Source organism: Sorex fumeus, unplaced genomic scaffold (assembly GCF_029834395.1).
Source record: "Sorex fumeus unplaced genomic scaffold, SorFum_2.1 ptg000044l, whole genome shotgun sequence".
Taxonomy (NCBI): domain Eukaryota; kingdom Metazoa; phylum Chordata; class Mammalia; order Eulipotyphla; family Soricidae; genus Sorex; species Sorex fumeus.
Genome location: NW_026606101.1, coordinates 41,084,424 through 41,105,830, shown reverse-complemented (window position 1 = coordinate 41,105,830; position 21,407 = coordinate 41,084,424). Strand labels below are relative to the sequence as shown.

At 39.1% G+C, this 21,407-nt stretch overlaps 1 protein-coding gene across 1 annotated transcript in view; it reads right to left on the bottom strand.

Annotated features, from left to right (window-relative positions):
• Nucleotides 1-21,407, bottom strand: part of XRN2 (5'-3' exoribonuclease 2) — a 90,235-nt gene that overhangs the window by 37,791 nt on the left and 31,037 nt on the right. The window contains exons 10-21 of the mRNA XM_056121522.1: nt 18,306-18,380; nt 18,085-18,218; nt 17,940-17,997; nt 17,751-17,858; nt 15,032-15,076; nt 13,191-13,322; nt 7,679-7,797; nt 4,489-4,624; nt 2,879-2,986; nt 2,700-2,789; nt 1,605-1,677; nt 68-151 (exon numbers count right to left, since the gene is read on the bottom strand). Of these exons, the coding sequence (XP_055977497.1) occupies nt 68-151; nt 1,605-1,677; nt 2,700-2,789; nt 2,879-2,986; nt 4,489-4,624; nt 7,679-7,797; nt 13,191-13,322; nt 15,032-15,076; nt 17,751-17,858; nt 17,940-17,997; nt 18,085-18,218; nt 18,306-18,380 (1,162 nt within the window). The remainder of the gene's footprint in view (nt 1-67; nt 152-1,604; nt 1,678-2,699; nt 2,790-2,878; nt 2,987-4,488; nt 4,625-7,678; nt 7,798-13,190; nt 13,323-15,031; nt 15,077-17,750; nt 17,859-17,939; nt 17,998-18,084; nt 18,219-18,305; nt 18,381-21,407) is intronic.

The following is a 21,407-nucleotide window of genomic DNA, read 5'->3' as shown; positions in this document are numbered from 1 at the left end:
TTCACTAAGTAACTACAATATCTACATTACAGACAGATACAAGGCAAGTGAGAAACATAGTTCTTACTCTCTTCTGGAGTGAGGTCTGGGTATACTTCTTCTAGGGCAGCTCGAAGTCTTCTTTCATCTACAAATGGCAATAGAGCAACTCCTGGGAAAACAAATGAATATCAATTGCCACAGCAATTCAAATTACCTAATTTCAACTCATTTCTGGTTATATAGAGACACTCCTAGTAGATTATTTTAGCTGATATAGAAACATTTTGAAATTGAGCCCCAATGGAACTGAACTCAAGCCAAAAAATACTTCCACATGGTGGTAAAATCGTATCACTCTCCATCTTAAACACGCAAAGGCACATACTGAAAATGGCTCACGCTGGCTGAATCTAATTCTGTGATGATAAAATTCTTAAATTATATGAGTAAGTGCCCACCTGGATTCTCTGTTCCTTTTCTTTTACGATGACCTTAGACAACTCTATTAATCTCCCAAGGGCTCGAGCTTTTCTTTTCATCTTTCTAGCACTTGGTTTCTTTCTTTTTCTTTTCATTTTTAAATGAATCACTGTGAGGTACAGTTACAGACTTACAAACTTTCATAGCACTTGGTTTCTTTTATGGAAAAGAGAATATTCAACTACAAAACAATCAGAGTCTACTCACTAGAATACTTGAATGCCCCTTCTAGATCTACAGTGGCCATGAATTTAAAACCAGAAAATAAAAAAAAAAATCTAGAAACTTGCTAAAATAACTTTCTTTGTGGAGGGAAATAAGCACAGCAGCTTTTTATTTTCAGGCAGTGTGTTTACTATGCTGGAATAAAAGTTGTTTTATTTTATCTACATACATAGTTTTTAAAGTGGCATACTAGTAATAGAGACTCTATTGGTGGATAACTATATAAAGATGTTCATGCATATATACATACACCCTGCTGTATATAGTAAAATATATTGGCAAGATAAAGTTTTTAAGAAAAAACAAAAAACTATTGCTAACTAAAACTGCTGTATTTGTGATTCTCATTTAAATAATGAGAAATGAAATATTTTCCAAAATTGTCAAGTGCTTAGTATTATATTTTCAGAGATAAATAGCATTCCACTACATTTAAGAAGTCAAAATAAATATTTAAAGTTAAAAGTTCCGGGGCTGGAGAGAGTACAGCAGGTAATGTACTTGTCATGCATCTGGCTGACCTGGGTTCTATCCCTGCACAGCATATGGTCTTCTGAGCCCCATCAAAGTGACCCCTGAACACAATGCCAGGAGTAAGCCTGAGCACTAACTAGTATAGCCAAAAAATTTTAAAAGTTCTACTTGGGGAGCTGGGGATATATCTCAAGTCGTAGAGCTCTTGTCTCTCATGTATGAGGCCTTGAAGTTAATCCCCAGCACCACATACCATTTTCCACATCAATCAAATTTACAATGTATCAAAATGGTGCTTATTCAGCGCTAATTTCAGATTGGTGGAAAATCAAATCTTTACAAATAATTCTCTAAAAGTTATTACAGAAATTCTTTTCGCCCACAAATCATCTTATTTATATTAAAATATATTTTTTCAACAGAAAAGAATATCTAAATTTTACCTTGCCATGCATATTTCTTCCCATTCAAATCAATCGCAAAATCTTCAGGGTAGAAGTCAATTATACTAGAATCCTGTATCAGGAAGACAAAGATTCAAAACAAAGGTTACACATTCCTATTATAGAGAGTAAGACAACTTTTGTTCAAATTATTAGGTCTGACAAGATGAGGTTTCAAGTCTTTTAAAAGAATGCTGGACAAATGGTCCTTAAGCATAGGTTACATAAGTTAAAACTAGCAAATTTTTTTAAAGATGGGGAAAGATATTATTGCAAAAGAATTTTTGACCTGTGGGCCCAACAGCAGCCTGTGAAGGGCTTACTGATTTTTATATATATTTCCTGGCCAAGTCACATTCTTTTTAGCTAGTACACAAAAAAAGTTCAGTGGTAATTTCAGATAGGCCAGAGCTATTCTGAGCTCTACATGGCGAGGACAAATGAAATAATGCCTTACAAGTAAGCCAAAATCCAAAACTGGTTTTATTTGTAAGTACTGACATATCTTGCCCGCACGGCAAAGTCTGGCAAGCTATCCGTGATGTATTTAATATGCCAAACACAGTAACAACCAGTCTCAAAATGGAGATGTTGTTGGACCTGCTTGAGCAAATCAATGAGCAATGGGAGGGCAGTGACACTGACAGACATATCACAAGAAAAGCATAGTAGAACAAAGTGTAGTGAGAAACATGCAAAGCAACTCTTTCATTTTTACTTTGCTTATACATTTTATTTTTTAACTATGACATGCTGGAGTGATAGCACAGCGGTAGGGCATTTGTTTGCCTTACAAGCGGCCAACATGGCCGACCTGAGTTCGATTCCTCTGCCCCTCTCAGAGAGCCCGGCAAGCTACCGAGAGTATCTCGCCCGCACGGCAGAGCCTGGCAAGCTCCCTGTGATGTATTCGATATGCCAAACACAGTAACAACAAGTCTCATGATGGAGACGTTGCTGGGCCGGCTCAAGCAAATCGATTAACAACGGGAGGACCGTGACAGTGAACTATGACATGCAGAACCTATCGTGACTAATAGTAAAATGTCTGACAAAACCCAGTTACAGACAGACTCAAAATATTGAGATACTCACAGGATCAGTCATAAGCTTCCGCCATGAAGGAGGTAGAAAGTTACCACTTGCAGCTGGAAACACTCCCATAAGCTGTTCCAACGGTTTAAACTACAGAAAGAAAAAAATGTTTAAGGTAAGAACATTTTTATCCAAGCCAAAATTCTATAAAATTCATATCTCTAAATAGTCCACCTTACCGGTTTAGTGCCTTTCTCAAAATCAGAAGGCATGTCTGCAATGCCTTCAAAGTCCGACGCAAATGGTGCGTAATGGAATGGATAGTACCACTTCCAGGAGGCACAGCCCTAGAATCATCAAAATAAAACAACCCAAAAATCTGTGTTACATATGGACACCATAAAATAAAAAATACCCCAGAGAACTAGGTTATCAGCCCACAGTATTGTTTATAAAACACATGAGAGTTCTGGAATATTTTCTCTTTTATTGATTAAATTTGAACTTTTGACTTCTAGTAATGTCCCCTTGATATAAAAATGAAAAGCATCTTCAATAATACTAAATACTTTAGTAGCACTGTCCTCCCGTTGTTCATCGATTTGCTTGAGCGGGCACCAGTAACGTCTCCATTGTGAGACTTGTTGTTACTGTGTTTGGCATATTGAACACGCCACAGGGAGCTTGCCAGGCTCTGCCATGCGGGCGGGATACTCTCGGTAGCTTGCCAGGCTCTCTGAGGGAAGGAAGAATCAAACCCAGGTAGGCCGTGTGCATGGCAAACGCCCTACCTGATGTGCTGTAGCTCCAGCCCAAATACTTTAGTATTTAGTGAAAATTTTTATTTTTAAAATGTGTTTGGTGGTATCTCTTTCCAAATCTAAAGATGCTTTCACCTCTGCAGCTGAGCATACAGGTGGGTAAAGGACATGACAAAACAGTACAACAGAATGCAACAAAACAGCCCAAATTTCCTTTTATAATTCCTTATATTTTTATAAGGAATATATGAATATTACTTTTCTTAACTACAATAATAGTCAAGTAAGCTTATCAAAGAAACTGAAACAAAAGGCAATTATAGAGATGTGTTTTAAATCTGAGTCTAGTGAGATAATTTTAAATTATAAACCTCTATATTTTTAAATTACAGAGGTATGTGTTTTAAATCTGAGTCTACAGAGAAACATAAAACTAGAACTAAGTCAACAGTACTGAATGGACTATTTTTTATTTGTTAACAAACTTCACCTATTTATTTCCAGATAATAGCAAAATTTAAATTATGTCATTTTGCAAGCACAAAACCACACACACGTACTCAGTGCTAAAATCCACAGTAAGGCTACCTAATCTGTTAGAAATTAGGCATCTCAACTATCAAAAGCTTGAAGTCAGAAGGAGATTACTTCAATTAGAATGTACTTCGTGTAGCATGACTGCATTATACAGGGAAAATGGTATTCAAATTTTTTTCAAATTATTATGAGTAAAAGACTTTCTTTTTGATTCAACCATTTAGATATAAAAACAGTAAATACAGTAAAAACATTTAATGCTCAGTTACTCTTTATTCCAATGTAAAATAAACTAAACCTCAATAATTTTAAAGACAAAGTACATAAAATACAGATTGTACTATATGACGCTACAATCATTAACATAATATGAAAATAGCTTTACTTATGTATTAGTTCTAAGGTCTCTACAATTATTGTTTAGGGCAATGAATTTCTAAACAGGAAACTTTTAAAAATAAGTCTGTGTTCAAATATAATTCAGTAATATACATTGTTACAGAAACTCCTATCTTCTAAAATGATTAGACTTAGAAACCATTCTTTTGTACCTGGTAGTAATATCGAAGAACCCAGCAGAGCCCTTCAACATAAGACTGCACAACTTTCCGACGAAATTTCTCATCAGCTGCATCAACATCAAATTTGTTTTTGTAGTACCTCTGCTTCCAACCAGCTTCCCACAGCCTAAAAGGTAAAGCTGGGTTATGTTGAATGAGTACACTTCACTAATGGTCTATCGATTTGTAAGCCAGTATGTAAGTTAAACCTAGGTAAAATGTAAGTTGGCTTCATTTGTTTCTAAAATGTCCACTTTCATGAGATATATTGTCAATGTAAACAACAAAAACCTAAACAGTGATCCTATAAAACCGTTATAAAACATTTTAAAAAATAAGAGAAAAGCTACTCATAAGTATAGAATACTTATTTGTTTATATGTCAATACTGTCTTACGTGTTTTTTTTAATGAAACAATTCTAAATTTACATGTAAAGATTTAAATATTAAGGACTAGAGTATAGCACAGCAGGTAAGGCGCTTGCCTTGAACGCAGCTGACTCAGGTTCTATAATGCTCGGCATCCGTATGGCCCCCCCAACATTGCCAGGAGTACTTCCTGAGTGCAGAGCCAGGAGTAACACCTGAGCATTACTGCGTGTGCCCTCTGACCCCCAAAGATTTAAATATTAAAGATATTTTCTATAATATAAATTCACTAAACACACATATATAATATTTAAGTTATACAACGTCAGTGCTAAAAAAAAGTTTTTTTCTGCAATTTTTTGGGATTAACTGATGGCCTCATACATGTGAAATATGAATGCAACCACTGAATCATAGCCCATGTAGAGAACCAGGTAAAATTTTAAAAGGTAAAAGTGGGGACCAGAGAGACAGTTAAATAGGTAGGGCACTTGCTTTACACACAGTTGACATGGATTTGATCCCTGGCACCCCATAAAGTACCTGGGCACTGCCTGGAGTGATCCCTGAATGTAGAGCTAGAAGCCCTGAGCACAAGGTAGATGCTGGCTGTCTCCCCTACAACTAAACTTAAAATTAAAAAAGCACTGTCTGTAGCACTGTCCTCCCTTTGTTTGTTCGAGCGGGCACTAGTAACCTCTCCATTGTGAGACTTGTTACTGTTTTTGGCATATCAAATAAGTCACAGGTAGCTTGCCAGGTTTTGCCGTGTGGGCGGAATATTTTCGGTAGCTTGCTGAGCTCTCCGAGAGGGGCAGAGGAATCAAACCCGGGTCGGCTGCATGCAAGGCAAACTTCCTACCAGCTATGCTATAAAAAAAAAAAAAAGTAAAAATAGGTTGGAATATGAACCAGGCCTAAATTAAGTGCATTACTACTCTCCTTATTGGGATTTATTCCACTTTTCATCTAGGAAATGCTGGCTTAAGTTTACATGTTCACAATGTGTGCATGAACATATACACAAGCACGCATATAGGATTTGTTTTCCTGATATCCAGAGGTGTTCCTGGCTCCGTACTCAGGGCCAATCACACAGGGTACTATAATGCGGGACACGTGCTGGGGGTCTAACAGAGTCAGCTGCATGCAAGGAAACACTAAACCCCTGAGTTTATCTCACTGGTCCCTGTATATACTTTTTGGTAAGATTTGGAAAAAAATCAATTAATTCACCAAATCATCACCAATCACTGAAAATACAATGCAAAGAACATTTTCAAAGACATGTTTAAAAAACAGAACGTACTCATTTCTCATTTTCCAATAGATTTAAACAAGGACAAAAAAAAAAAACACATAAAAATGACTCCATTAAAGGTTCTTTGCTTTTCTCCTTCGTTTTCTTTTTTTTTTTGGGGGGGGGGGGGGGCTAATACCTGCAGGTGCTCAAGAGCAACTGCCAACTCTAACTCAATGCTTGGGAGTCACCAATGGGTGCGCTCAGGAAATTACGCGGTGCCAGGGCTCAAACCTCATTCTCCTGCATGCAAAGCATTTACTCATTCTGCTGAGATATCTTTCCTAGCCTAAAAGCTATTTTCTACTGCATACCAGCTCTTACAAGTTCATGGTAGCCACATTTGAAAACTGACCTTACTGATTTTAGTCTTCCACATAAGCACAGTATTTACAAACATCAACTGGGAGAAATACCCTCTATTATAAAAATGGATTATCTCTATTTTACAGAAATACTGATGAAACAAATGCTAAGAACCCAAGGTATTTCTTGTTGGAAGCATTTCTCTCTTGACAATGCTTACTACCAGCATTAGCCAATAAAGTGTTAAGTAGATTATGTGAATAAGTTGTAACAATCGCAATGACTACAAAAGTTTATTCCTAAGAGGAAAACCAAGTTACAGAAGCACAAGGATAAAACTCACAAATCAACATAGGTCTCAGAATATGACTTCAAAGGATGTCAAAAAAAAAAAAAACAGAGCCACAGATGATACTTGTGAAGTTTCGAGTCATGAATACAAACACAATGCCTATACAAAAAGAAACATGAGTTGTGGAACCCAATGTTTAACTTTGGTATATATACTTTTGCTAAATTCTTAGTGAGTTACTACTGTTGAGATCGTGAGTCTTTCATGAGTAAAGTCCATGGTACAAATCTGGATTTAATTATACCTGAAGCATTTGATCTCATTATATAATGATCTCAAATTATCGGATAAAAAATCAAAATCTCTTACTATAAATTTTAAATATACAACTACAGGAAAACATTATAAAATACAACTGTTCACATGCAAGCTTGTGTTTTTAACAAATGTACATGTTTACATCTCAAGAATAATTTCTGCATATTTCATTTTGAGGAAGAATCTTTTCAATCGAGTATATTAAAGCAAACTATATTAAGTAACCAAATGCAACTGAACTTTCTAGGTTAAGCTGCTTGAAAATTTAATCTCAAAACAGTAAAATTCAGATCACATAATCAGAGCTAAACACCTCATATCTAGCCTATCTAGTGCCTGGTCTCAGAGGGAAAAGTGGCTTGGAGGACAAAAACCTGTGCGCATACTAATCTAGATGCTTAGAGTTAACAGCTATAGCTTACATATCTCACTGGAATTTACCGACTGTTCCAACTCTCCACATTAATTACTGGTGGATAAAAAGATCACAGGCAAGCATCAGAAGGCACTGCTGTTTTAAGCTAAACAGCATTAATTACACTGCATCCATTTCAGCAATTTGCTAACAAAGTGCTACTGAAAAAAACGGCTTCACCTGACATTATCCTCTGGCTCAGGTTCACTGTCACTGTCGTCTGCCTTTCGCTTGATTCCTCCTATCGGAGACGGGGAACCATCAGAAGTGAAACTTGTATTAGGAGACACTGAGGGACTCTGCAGAAAATTATAACATTATAACGAAGAATTTGATTATTCATTTCATATGAGAATTATATCCAACCACAATGACCAATATGCTTCGCAGTAATGCATTTTAAAACAAGGCTATTATGGTAAATATATTTAGAAACTACAAAGACAGACGCTGGCACGTTTCCTCTTTCCCTGAAAGACTTACAACCACCCTAAACTTAAATTTAAAAGAATTTGTTTTGTTTTTCGGCTACATGCAGGAGTACGCAGGGGTTATTCCTGGCTCTTCGCTCGGGGGTCACTCCTGGTGGTGCTTAGGGACCATTTTGGGTGCTGGGGATCAAATCTGGGTTAGCTGGGTACAAGGCAAACACCCAACTCACTGCACTATATCTCTCTGGCCCCTAAACTTGAAAGAATTTAAACAGTTGTTTCAGAAGAAAGAAAACTAATTTCACAGATGTTTTAGATGACAGGACTTGAATGTGCATTTTTCCTTTGGGAACTCCCTCATTTGGTGAATTTATTTTTTACACACTAAAATGTTCTTTTATTACTTTTATTACTTCCTGCTCGAGCAAATCAACAATCAACGGGAGGGCCTTTACCTTTACCTTATTACTTCACAATGTGAAACAATGAAAGTCATTTTTTAATGAAAATCATAAGTCATTTAATAAACAGTCATTTCCCCCCCCATTCTATACTTTTAAAATCACTTTCCAAAAGTTGCAAGGGATAAAGTTGTACTACATAAATCATCATGTAATATATAAAAATAAGTGCTACTGAGAATGAAGTAGCAAAGTTATAAATACAATAAACACTCTGGATAGCAATAGTTTGAGACTATCAGCTATTAATTATATACATAGTTTTAAAAAACTCAATATGCAAAGATATCAACTATGGTGCCTGATTTTATTATCTTATTACCCTAAATTCAGTATTATCTTTTTTTTTTTTACCTCGAGCGGGCCCAGTAACGTCTCCATTGGAGACTTTGTTGTTACTGTGTTTGGCATATCGAATACTTTCGGTAGCTTGCCGGGCTCTCCGAGAGGGGCGGAGGAATTGAACTCGGGTCGGCCATGTTGGCCGCTTGTAAGGCGAACGCCCTACCGCTGTGCTATCGCTCCAGCACACTCTTAAAACCAGGGCCACCAATGTTCTTCAGTAGAGGTAAAGAAGTATGTTATTGCAGCTAACTAGCTAGACTTATGACCATTAGTGGTTTTACAACTATTAACCTGCAGTACTAAAACGCGCCTCACGTGATTTGTGTTTACAAGACCAGTGCTAACCCTGGAGGTAGGAGTCTCACGTGATTTTAAAACTTAAATCTTAAAAAGTAGAACTTTAATGGTGGGAGTGGTTTTTACACACCAAAGGTTTAAAGCTATACTCCCCCAACTGATATAGCATTATAAACCAACAGTAAATAAAATTTTCATTAAAAAATATTTGAATTGGGGAGCTGGAGCGATAGAACAGCAGGTAGGGCATTTGCCTTGTATGCTGCTGACCCGGGTTAAATTCCCAGCATCCCATATGGTCCCCTCTGAGCACCACCAGGAGTAATTCCTGAGTGCAGAGCCAGGAATAACCCCTGTACATCGCTGGGTGTGACCCAATAAGCAAAAAAAAAAAAAAAAAAAAAGGGTTGCATGGCCCAGGGATAGCTCCAGGAGCAAAGTATACAACTGCCACGTCTAAAGGTCCAGTTTGGCCCTGGTGGTCCCAAACACTGCCAGGCTCAAGCAGCACTGTACCATCCACCCAACTGGGGCTCAGCTGCTGAGGGAACTGACGTCCCCAGCTCTGCTCTGCAAGTTTATATATATATACATATATATATATGTAATATACACACACACTTATATAAAATTAAACACATACACGATTATATAAATGAGAGTTCATCTTAGTTATACTAAACTTTTTGCCATAACTAGTCAGTAGGGACTTTTATTTAAAACAAAAAACTGCAAATTTACTTTTACATCAAATGATCACAAATATAAGTAGTAGGAAAGGTTTCCCATGTTAGACTTTCCTATTAGTTACTGGCTATTTTAAATAAAGAATTCTTTTAAAACTGAGACCTCAGAAAGTTATTGTAATACAGTAACTAAAACCTCAGAGGGTGGGGCCGGAGCAAAAGCACAGTGGGTAAGGCGTTTGCCTTGCACTAGGCCGACCTGGGTTCGATTCCCATCATCCCACATGGTCCCCTGAGCACCACCAGGAGTAATTCCTGAGTTCATGAGCCAGGATACCCTGTGTATCGCCGGATGTGACCCAAAAAGCAAACAACATCAACAACAAAAAAACCCACCTCAAAGGGTCACTCATGGCCAAGGAAAGTGACAACTAAGTACTTTTTTAAAAAAAATACATATTGTAATTATAATAATTATGGCCAATGTTGTGGGGTGAAGAAAAACAAAAGACCAAACACGGGAAGACATTATACTTGGAAAATAAGATGGGCATTTCTCATTGGACAACCTGAGCCTGAAGCAGAGGGAAAGCTCTCCAGGGGCAGTGCTAGGAGCTACTAAGACAGGACTCCACAACCAGCACATCTGGACCTGTGCTCCAGCCCTCTGAGCTATTGCGCTGTCCCAGGCAGACCTGAGTTTGGAAATGCCAAGTTGATCCTAAATGGTTATACAACCTTGGGAAATTTAATTTCTGTCAGCCTAATTTCAAGTGGGGATGATAATGTTGTGGCTCTTTACAGGTTATTGAAAGATCCTGTAAAGTAAAAATAACACGTGTGAAAGACCAACAGCATACATCCTGACTTGCACCAAAGGATAACCACTTCATAGTTCACCACGCTAATTCATATGAATAAGGGCAATAATCATATCGATCATTTTAATAAGTACAGTGAAGTTTCATAGAAAGAAAAAAAAATCCCTGAATTGGCAAAAAATATAAAAGCTGTCTTTTCACTGGGATAGGGTAGGATGGGGAGGCACCTTAGGGGTACAGGGGCCACTCCTGGTGTTACTCAGGTCTAGCAATGTTGGGGGTCTCTAGGGCCACTTGGTGAGGTGGGGAACACATAGTACCAGACCAAACAAAGGGCCTCATACATGCTAGGCACGTGGCTCCAGTTCTGATTTATCTCTGGCCCCACAAACTTTATCTTTTGTTAATAAAATAATGTACATTCAAAGGAAATTTTAAAAAGAAAAAAGAAATGCTTGCTCCTACTGCTTTTCTCTAGCACAAGTATTCATTCCTAAATGTTCCAATCATACCAATTCTTTCAAATTTCTTTGTGAAAAATGGTTCTCATAGACAACATTTACTAAATTAAAGTTGGTTGCAGATATCCCTCCATGCAAAGATACCTACAGAAATAATTTAGCAACATAATGAACAATCTTCCCATTCCTACTCCCATAGCAGATGTTACAATCATCAGTATATATAACCCAAATGTAACACTGGAACCAGTCTCACAGCAATAATAGTTGGCAAATTTGAGATGAGAAAACAGGCATTCTGACATCAACATATTTAAAGAAATCAATCACTTTTAGTTCCTCTCTGTTACCAAAATCTTAAATAATGTTCACAACCTTTTCTATTTACTCGTGTGTCCTATGAAAACAAACCCCTTTCTCTGACCCTCCAAATGCCACCATTAACGGTGTAATGAATAAGACAAAAAAAAAAAATCAAGAGAACCTATACACAAAAGAAATACAGTCTGCAGCTCTCAGGGGACAGAATCTCAGTTCTAAAATTCTAAATCTAAGATTCCAAAATTTCTAGGTGTGAATGCCTCCTCAAAATAAGCCATTTTGGCATGCAGATTATTCTGTGGTGAAATCAATTCAGACCCGGCAGGATCAAAAGAAATCTCTACCATTCACTCAAATACCTGAAAGAATAAACTGGTTGTCACACACAGAATCAGGGTTATTACCATAAACAGTGAAGTGAATAGACTATGTTTATGACAGAGCACTTTTCTTTTTCATCATGTAAATTACCCTCCCTCCTCCTGTTGAAGCCCTAAGCCTCTAGCCCATTACTTAGCTAGAATGGCACATACAACTCACTTCTTTCTGTCCTCAGACCTCTCAAGTCTGTATTAGCTTTCCATGCATTCAAAGCTTAATTTGGGGTTCTCTTTCATTAGTCTATTTAGCACTACCAGCCCTAGAAGAACAGAACAGGGTAAAGGAAATTCCCTGCCTTTCCTCAAAGGGAATATAAATGCAATCAGTCTCCTTCAGAGAGCACCAGCACCAGGTGAGTACCACTACAATCATCACTACAAAAGGAAAGGTGGGGAAAAAATTAAGATCTCCAACCTTACAGAGCATATTCTCTATTACACTCTAATGGCCACTAATCTCAAATAAGCCATAGCTGGGCCCAGAGCATTACTACAGCAGCGACGGCACTTGCCTTGCACGCAGCCCCCTGAGCACCACAGACAGGAATAAGCCCCAAACACTGTCAGGTGTGGTCCCAAGACAAAAAACCAAACCAAACCCAATAAGCCACAGCTTTGATGCTCTGCCATCTTTGCAGACTAGCCCATGACCTATCTTCTCACCCATGCTAGAGCACCATGATGCAAAAGAGAATAGTTTTGATGACCAAATTCAAACAAGGAGAATTCCATGAGGCAGATCAGTTCAGATCTAAGTTTTTAAGAGGAAACCAGACTGGATAGTGAGAACTATCTTAAAATATGTACTCAGGGGGGTGGAGCAATAGCACAGCAGGGAGGGCGTATTATTAGTGCAGCCGACCCGGGTTCAATCTCTGGCATCCTGTATGGATCCTCGAGTCCCCTAGGAGTGATCCCGAGCACAGACACAAGAGGCCCTGAGCACTGGTGAGTGTGGCCCCAAAGCCAAAACCAAACCCAGCCAAACCCAAAGTACTGAGCCTGCCTGAGAGGGAGTATGAGCTTAGGTTATAAAGACTACCTGTATTTAATAGACTGAGCAATACATTTCTGTAAAATTCACTTAACTGATCACTGGAAGTTAAGAGGAATATGGCAAGAAAATCTACTCTCCTTCCTTGCCTCAGCTATGACACAGCTGCATACTCCCCCCCCATGTTTCCAGTTTCACGAACTGACCTTTTGGTGAAGGGTCACTGCACTACATTCCAGTCACATAAGAGAAGCAATATAGCTTAACTATGTATTTACACAAATATTCTTCTCCTTAAATGGTATTTAGATACTTACATTATTTCTAAGAATGGGCTCAGCCTGTTCTATTCTGTTTTTAACTCAAGTTAAAAGAAATTCATGAAAACTATTATACAAAATTCCAAACATCCGTATTAAGGTATAAAACTTAAAGACAAATGCTAGAAGCATCTGATAGTGAGTGACCAACATTACGTAAAAGCAAGACACTTACAGAGTTATTCTGCATCCTCATTTCATAGGCCGCATGTCTTGGATTATTGGCTCCTTGAGAACCAGGTGAATTTCTTGAACCCAAGGCATGAGGGGTTAATATTCCCCCAGGAGTGAAAGCTGGTTGATCTCTCTAACAAATGAAAGTGAATGTAAAAATTCAAATGAAATCACGAGAGTAAGATGATTAAAAAAAAAGAGAGAGTCCTCACTATAAATACTTAAGACAATTTCTATTAACACTACATATAGTCTACCTTTTGATATAAATTCTACAAACAATAGTATGTTATGACTAATAACTTCCAAACATATTTAAAATATATTGTTCTGATACAACAGAATCCATTCAACTCTCAAGCTAATCCATTTAATTCGTTTCAAAAAATATATGGGACACAATTTCAGTTCAGACAAAAATACACTACTGATGAGTAAAATTAATTATATGACTAAATAATAATAATTACTATTCATGTAAAAAGTTAAGTCAGGGAACTGATAATCTGGCACAGCCTTGGATATAAGGTTGAGTTTGATACCTGGCACCAGAGGAGATTGATTTAAACTTAGAATTACTATATTTAAAAATTATTATACCTGAGGAAATACAACTTTCGTTTGTCCTTTGTTTGTCCTTCAATATGCTATACTTTTAACTATTTCCACTAGCATTTAACTATTACATGCTATTAACAAGACATATCGTTAAGTGGCAGCCATGGTTGATGGGTACAGTATTATTTTTAAAAGAAATTGAAAATAATGTTAGGTAGAAACCAAAGGTGCCATTTCCAATCTAACCGATTTCAAAATTACCTGTAAAAACAATATTTCCCCCTTCCAAGTTCCCCAAATTACTTAAATCTCAAAAAATGCAATAATAAAAGGCAGTCCCTAAACTCCATACATTAAAAAATTTTAAAACAAAAGGAGAAGGGCCGGAAATAAAGCATTCAAGTAACACAAAGCGTTATGCCACCAAGGAAACAAGTATCACAAACTCAAAAGGCACAAAGTTCAAAGGAGAATTCTTTGGGATCATGAAAAAACAAGGGGAGGCTTCTGGGGAGCTGAGAGATGTGATCAGAAACTCGCTTGGAGGGTTCAGAGAAGGCAACGTCTGAGTCAGGATAAATATGGTACAGTTAGAAACCAGCTGGGGAAAAGTTAGGTGGCAAAAACTTGACCAGATCATGGTACCTTTTCCATTCCAGACAAAGAGCTGAATTCAGAAAGGACTAAGGCATCAGTGTCATTTCTTCTTGCAAACATAACCAAAAGTGAAGTGTCGTATTTGAGGATTAACCCAAAAATAATGTGCAAATAACTTAAGTATAGTAACTTTTCAAGCTGGCAGAAAGGATTTTTTGCATTACAAAAACCATAATATTTTTAAAAAATTCATACAGCTGAAAAAAATAATTTTAAAATAGTTAAAAACCACCTCCTGGGGAGGTTACAGTATAGTGGGTAAGGTGTTTGCCTTGCAGAAAGCCAACCCAGATTCAATCCTCAGCATCACACAGAGTCCTCCAAGCCCACCAGAAGTGATTTCTGAGTGCAGAGCCAGGAACAACCCCTGAACACTTCCAGGTGTGGTCCAAAAACAAAACCACCACTACCGCCACCACCAACAACAAAAATATCCCAACTCAAAGTGTATTCTCTTTCAGTCCAGAGAATAGAAAGGATTTCTATAAAATCTACACCAATATTGTTCCTCCAAGTAAGAAGGTAGCTGAGTGGATACTGTAAAAAGGACTGAAGTTATTGTTATAATCATCATCCTCCAATTAAGCACATGCTACTGCCAATCTTATGAAATTAATCAAAACTCACCTTCATTCTCTTTCTTTTTTCTTTCTGTCGTCTTCTAAAACTGTCCTAAAAGTATAAAATCCATATATTCTGTCAAATAATTACACAAAATGTCAGAGTTAAATATTACCAGGAATGATTCAGGAAATAATTTAAGTTTTAAAGGAAAACCCCAGAAACCCTGATTAAATAATTAAATATAGGCAATGAAGTAATACAGTCCTGCCAGCCAATCTTTAGATGGACAGAAACCACTCTAAATGAAATTTAAATATAATTTGGTTCTCAATTTTTTAGTATCATGGGCGGGGGGGGGGGGGGCAAAACAATAGTAGCGGGAGAGTGCCTGCCTCACACGTCTCCAACTGGGTTCAACCCCTGGCATCCCTGCCAAGAGTGATCCCTGAGCACAGACCCAGGAGTCCACCATGAACACAGCCAGGTATAGCTCCAAAACCAAAAGTAAATAAAATATCATTCTAGGAAAGCTGTGGAAGTCATGACACTTGGTTTTACTCTGGAGCGAATATGCTGCCAATACAGAGAAAGCAGAAAAAGGAAACAAACAGTTCTTCATTATTTGTACTTGACTACAGTTAATAACTAGTAAGTCAACATTTAAAACCAACAAGACAATTTAATAATGCATCTTTATTACCAAAAGCAGGCTTCTGTGTAGCACGGAAGCACGGCTGGGCCGAGGGAGATGCGGGGCTCTGTAATATGAAATATGAACCTTCTCCTACCCTCCCTCATTCCAAAAGAAAGGAACAAAATTCAGATGTATCATTATGGGCCAGTTTAATTAAAGTTTTGACAGAAAAAGGTTGGCACAGGAGTTCTTTCCTTCCACTCATTTTCAAAATGGAGACAATTTCAGCGGGAGAGAATCTGGGTTTGATTCTGTTCCCTGTTAACTAAGCTGAGCCACTCAGAGCCTCCTTTGCCCCAGGAAGACTCCTCCTGTGCTCCAGTTTCTAAAGAGACAGCTCAGGGACCATGGTTCACTTAACTGCTAGCCCACTTGCTAAGAGTCTATCCTTCTGAATCAGGACTGCCAACTACACTATAAGACCTCAACGAGCTATGAAATTTGGGCTTTTTGCCAGGAGAGGGACTGGCTGTTAAGATAAATGATGACTGGCTATCTGAACCGCCTAAGATACCAAAAAAAAAAAAAAACCCACCAGATTTTTAAATCTAGTTTTTTTTCTCTATCTTTCATACAACTTCTACTATCTAGGTTACCACTGAGCCACAGACTGTAAAAACCATTAGTTGCTTTTTAATCTGAATGTGACTTTACTTCTTAAATCCAGTTCCTCAAACAGCATCCAGGACACTGCATTCTCCCCTTTCTCTGTCACTCAGTCTAGCCGCCGTAGCTCTTCAACTCCTGCTGAGGGCAATTCTGGGACATTATTGCTTTTCTGCTTTCACTGAGAGTAACCATCTAGTTATATGGCTGTAAATACATCTACACACTCAAGCCTCTGCGCACTCAGAACCTACTCCCACTCAACACCGCCAGCTCTAACAGTGTTCCTCATCACTACTGCTCAGAGATGCACAAACAAAATGTCTTAGGACTGGTGTTGATACGATTCCCTTCATATGGAGCAGTTAACCCATACATCACCTAGCGGTTCTACCCTCAAAACACATTCAAAGTCCAATGAGGTCATGTCTTTGCTGCCCCCACGCTGGTACCCTAAAACAATGACAATAGGTTCTCCTAATTGGACTCACTACTTCTTTGTTTCCACAGCATGGCTGCCAGTGATCTTTTTCATGTGTCAGACCTTATCAGACAGACATGTGTTAGCGTTGGCATTCAAAGCACACTATATTACTACTTGTTTAGAAAACTCAAAACTATTAATAAATCCGTTTCTGTGAAAATCCCCTTTTCATGACTACAACCGAGTCATTGCTTGTCCCCTTGCCACTCATCCCCCTCCAGCCCTTCCTGCCTCTAGGTTGCTGTCTCTCCAGCTCCTCTTCCCAAAGAGCGGGTGCGTGACCATCTCAACCAGCTCGGGCAGCCCAGCAGCTTCTACTTATTAGTTAGGGGTTTTTCTCCCTACTCTCTAGGGCTGTGTCCTTTTAGAACATGACTGTGCTTCTGAGGGTGTTCAGATTCTAAACCAGTTCCCAGGTTTGCAAGTTTACACTTCTGACTTAAAGAATGTACCGTCTTTTTATGGGTCTCTAATGTCGTGCCTTGATGGATTTCTCAAGTGTCTTGTAGTTCCTTAAACTCAGTATCTCCAAAATGAAATTCAACCTGTATCATGTCCGCATCCCAATTCTATTCCCAGTGAAAGGCATCAGCAATCAAGCAAGCTCCCAAGTGCCCAAGAGAGAAACCTGAGCTTCTCACCTAAGCACTCATCTATCATAGACACTCAATCTCCATGTACTTTCTTATACTTTACTAACCATCTACAAGCTGGGGACAATGGTAGAAGAAATGAAATAGGTGGTGGGATTGGATGCCCGAAACACTGTATTACATACAACTTTGTAAAATATGGTGTTTAAAGATAAAAAAAAAAAGTGGTTAAAACACTAAAAAAAAAAAAAATCCAAAAAAAGAAATACACTGACATTATTATACTGGCCTTTGATTAAATCAATGCTAACAACTGTACTCAAGGAGGTTAAATATACAATCACAGTACCATCATAGCCTATTAGGAATAGAAATAATTTAGCTGCTGCAATAGAAACACTTTACCTCATCATCCTTTCTCTTTTTAAAAATGCTATCCTCAACTTCACCAACAGCTAACATGATCATCTGTACTCTTTGCAGATTGACATAACCACTTTCTGTAAGGTAACCCTGTAAGTGACAAAATAAATGTAAAATGATCTGATAAAGGCAAATACTTTTGTTTTTGAAATTGTTCAAGAGTAAACTTACCCCTGTTTTATGTACCACATTTTTGTAAATGTTAACCAAACGGTCAATTGCACCTTCCCTGCCACAAGGAAATAAACATCACATATTAGAAACAGTTTGTACTATAAAGGTCAAAACAGACCAGAAACTCAAACAGCACACATACCTAATCTCTAAGGATGGCAGATGAGGAAGGAAGTCATTTCCCACAAAGAAGCACATGAAGACCCAGTCGTCAATGCTCCTCTCAATATCAAAAGTGAACGGTAGGCTGGCCATGGTGAGCTCTCTTTCTAAATACTACAGCCAGAAAAGGAGCAGTGTCATGAAAGCTATCAGGAGGTAACTTGCTTTAGAATGCCAAGTTCAATGCCCACTGTTACATACCTCACGGAGAACATTAAGACGAAGGAAAATGAACTCTCCTTCTGCACAAGGAAGACTATCTGCAAGTTCATCATGCTGCAAGAACGAAGGCAAGTATTGAACATGGCCACTCTTATAGTTGTAATTTTTTCCAAATAGTCATGGATTTTTCTAAATTAAGGTCCACTGTAATAGTACATGCATCCAGTTAAAAAATAATGTACAGGGCTAGAGACCACCTTGCACACAGCTAAAAGTGGTTTAATCCCCAGCACCATAGTATGGGTTCCGAAGCACAGAGTCATGAGCACTGCCAGGTGTGGCCCAAGATACAAATACAAAAACAAAACAAAACAAAACAAAAAAACCCCACCCACCTAAATAACAAGTTACAAGACCATTTAAAGGGATCAGTGAGCGAATGAAACAGGTAGGGAGCTTGCCTTGCATGTGGCCTACCCAGGTTTAATCCCTGGCACCCCATATGGTCCCCAGAGCCCCACTAGCAATGATCCCTGAGTGCACAGCCTGGAATAAGCCCTGAGCACAGTCAGGTGCGGCCCTAAAACAAACGAAAAATGCATTTAAAAATATATATAAAAATATCCATAATCCTCATCAGCCCTAAAAAGAGGCAGATAGTAAAATGTTTTAAAAGTGTGGGACACAAGTCTCCTGTTAAGTACTTTGCCATTTTACTTTACTTTTACAATCTGTTAAAAATAACAGCTTCCTGCCCCACTGAGACCACATGCTGCCCCCCCATGAGCGGCTCTCCAGCATGGCCATGGCCCCAGAGGCACACGGACCCAATTCGGAACCCAGTGGCTTTTGGCAGAAATGTGAGTGGACTATGCATTAAGCTATGGCGCTGTGCAACCCCCACCACCCGCAGCATGATGGCCGCCGCCTCAGAGCCTACTGGAAAACAGGTATGAGCCAGCGGTGACAGGGTAATTGCGGCCTCAAGGGATGGGAGGTGGAACCAGCCCGTCCTTCCTGCCCCACTGAGACCACAAGTTGCCCACCATGAGCAGCTCTCCGGCACGGCTATGGCCCCAGAGGCACACAAACCAATCTCGGAACTATGTGGCTTTTGGCAGAAATCCCTCCAGACTCATGATCATCCTGTTGTTCATCGACTGCCTCGAGCAGGCACCATTAACGTCTCCTTCGTCCGAGCCCTGAGATTCGAAAAAGTGCCACATTCAAGGCTCTTTCAGGGTTAGGAGAATGAGACCCATCATTGTTACTGGTATTTGGTATGCCACAGGGAGTGTGCCAGATTCTGCCGTGAAGTAAAATAGTAAAATATCAGAAATCCAAAATCATATGGTCTTCATAACCAGCAACAGAAAACAAATTATTTCACGATGGCTTTTCAGCAGGTCTGATTGGTGGGGGAAAATTTCAAATGATAATGGTGCATCTTTTGTCTAAATAATGAATATAATCAAAGTAGAGAGAGAGTTAAGTGGAAATCATCTGCCTCACAGGCAGAGGGAGGGGTGGGATGGGGGGTATTGGGGTTCTTGGTGATGGAAAATATGCACTTGTGAAGGGATAGGTGTTTGATCATTGTATGACTGAGACTTAAACCGAAAGCTTTGTAACTGTTCTCATGGTGATTCAATAAATTAAAAATTTAAAAAAATTCTTAGCTCATGTCAAATCCAAAGTCATAGTTTGCCAATCTCTGGCCTACATCCAACTGATATATTCTGATAAGTCTTAATGCCCGTGGACCTTTCTCTGTGAACATTTATAAAGATCCATGAATCTTTATTTTATCTGCTCTATAACTGAACCACATCTCTAGCCTAAAATCATGCCTTTCTTACCCGTTTCCCCCACCCCGCACACTTGGTATGTCCTTTCAAGAAGGTCCACAACCTTGTATCAAACAAAATTTGCTCCCCTTTAGTTTCTTAGAGGTGTTACTAAATTAGGAATAACTTAAAAAACTGTCAAGGATTTAAAATATTCCATTGGGCTGGAGCAATAGTACAGAAGGTAGGGTGTTTGCCTTGAACACGGCCGACCCAGGTTCAATATCCAGCATCCCATATGGTCCCCTGAGCACTGGCAGGGGTAACTCCTGAGTGTAGAGCCAGGAGTAACCCCTGTGCATTGCCAGGTATGACTCAAAAAGAAAAAAAAATTCCATTGGGGTTGAGGCGTTGTCACCCCCAACTCAGTGTTCAGGGTCATTCCCAGCAGTGCTGGAGGTGCTTTGCATGCAATGGAAGTGCTCCAGCCCTTTGAGCACTCACTCTAGATTCCCACAGTCCTTCTAAGAAGAGCAATTTGTTGGGGCTAAAGCAATTGAATAGTGGGTAGGGTGCTTGCCTTGCATGTGGCTGGCCCTGGCTTGATCCCTGGCACCCCATATGGCCCTCCAAGCCCTACCCCATGAATCATCCGTGAGCACAGAGCCAGGAGTAAGTACTGAGCACAGCCGAGTGTGGCCCAGAAATAAACAAGAATGAAGAGATAATACAGTAGTAGGGCTCTTGCCTTGCATGCAGCTGACAGGGATTCGATCCCCCAGCATTCCATACTGTCCCTCAAACTCTGCCAGGAGTGACTCCTGAGTGCAAAGCCAGGAGTAACCACTGAGCATCCTTAGGGTATAGCCCCCAAACAAAAACAGACAACAAAAAAATAACCATTTGCATTTGGACCCAAAATTTCTTTAGACTAATCTTATGCAATGGACATCGCATGACACCTAAGCCTCAGGCAGACATAAGCTATGCTACAAAAGCAGAAAGTAGAGGGAGTGCACTGCTTTGGAGTATGTGTTTATGCACTTTTAAGGCTACATCTCAGTAGATGGTAGTAGAACTCGAATCACAGTCTTTGATATCCACTTACAAATAATGCACCCTGGGGGCTAGAGCATGTTCTGAAGCAAGATGCATTCCCCTGATCCAATGAAACCCGTAACACTGGCTATGACCCTGATGGCTGCCAGTACCCACAGTAGTCACAGTACTTCTGGCACAGCAGGGTGGAGCAACAAAGTCTCCAGCCCTTGCACTGAACCCCCAAGTCCAGTCAGCCAAGAACCATCAGTGGGGTCTGTGGCCCTAAGTTGGCCCCTAGAAAAAAAATGAAAGC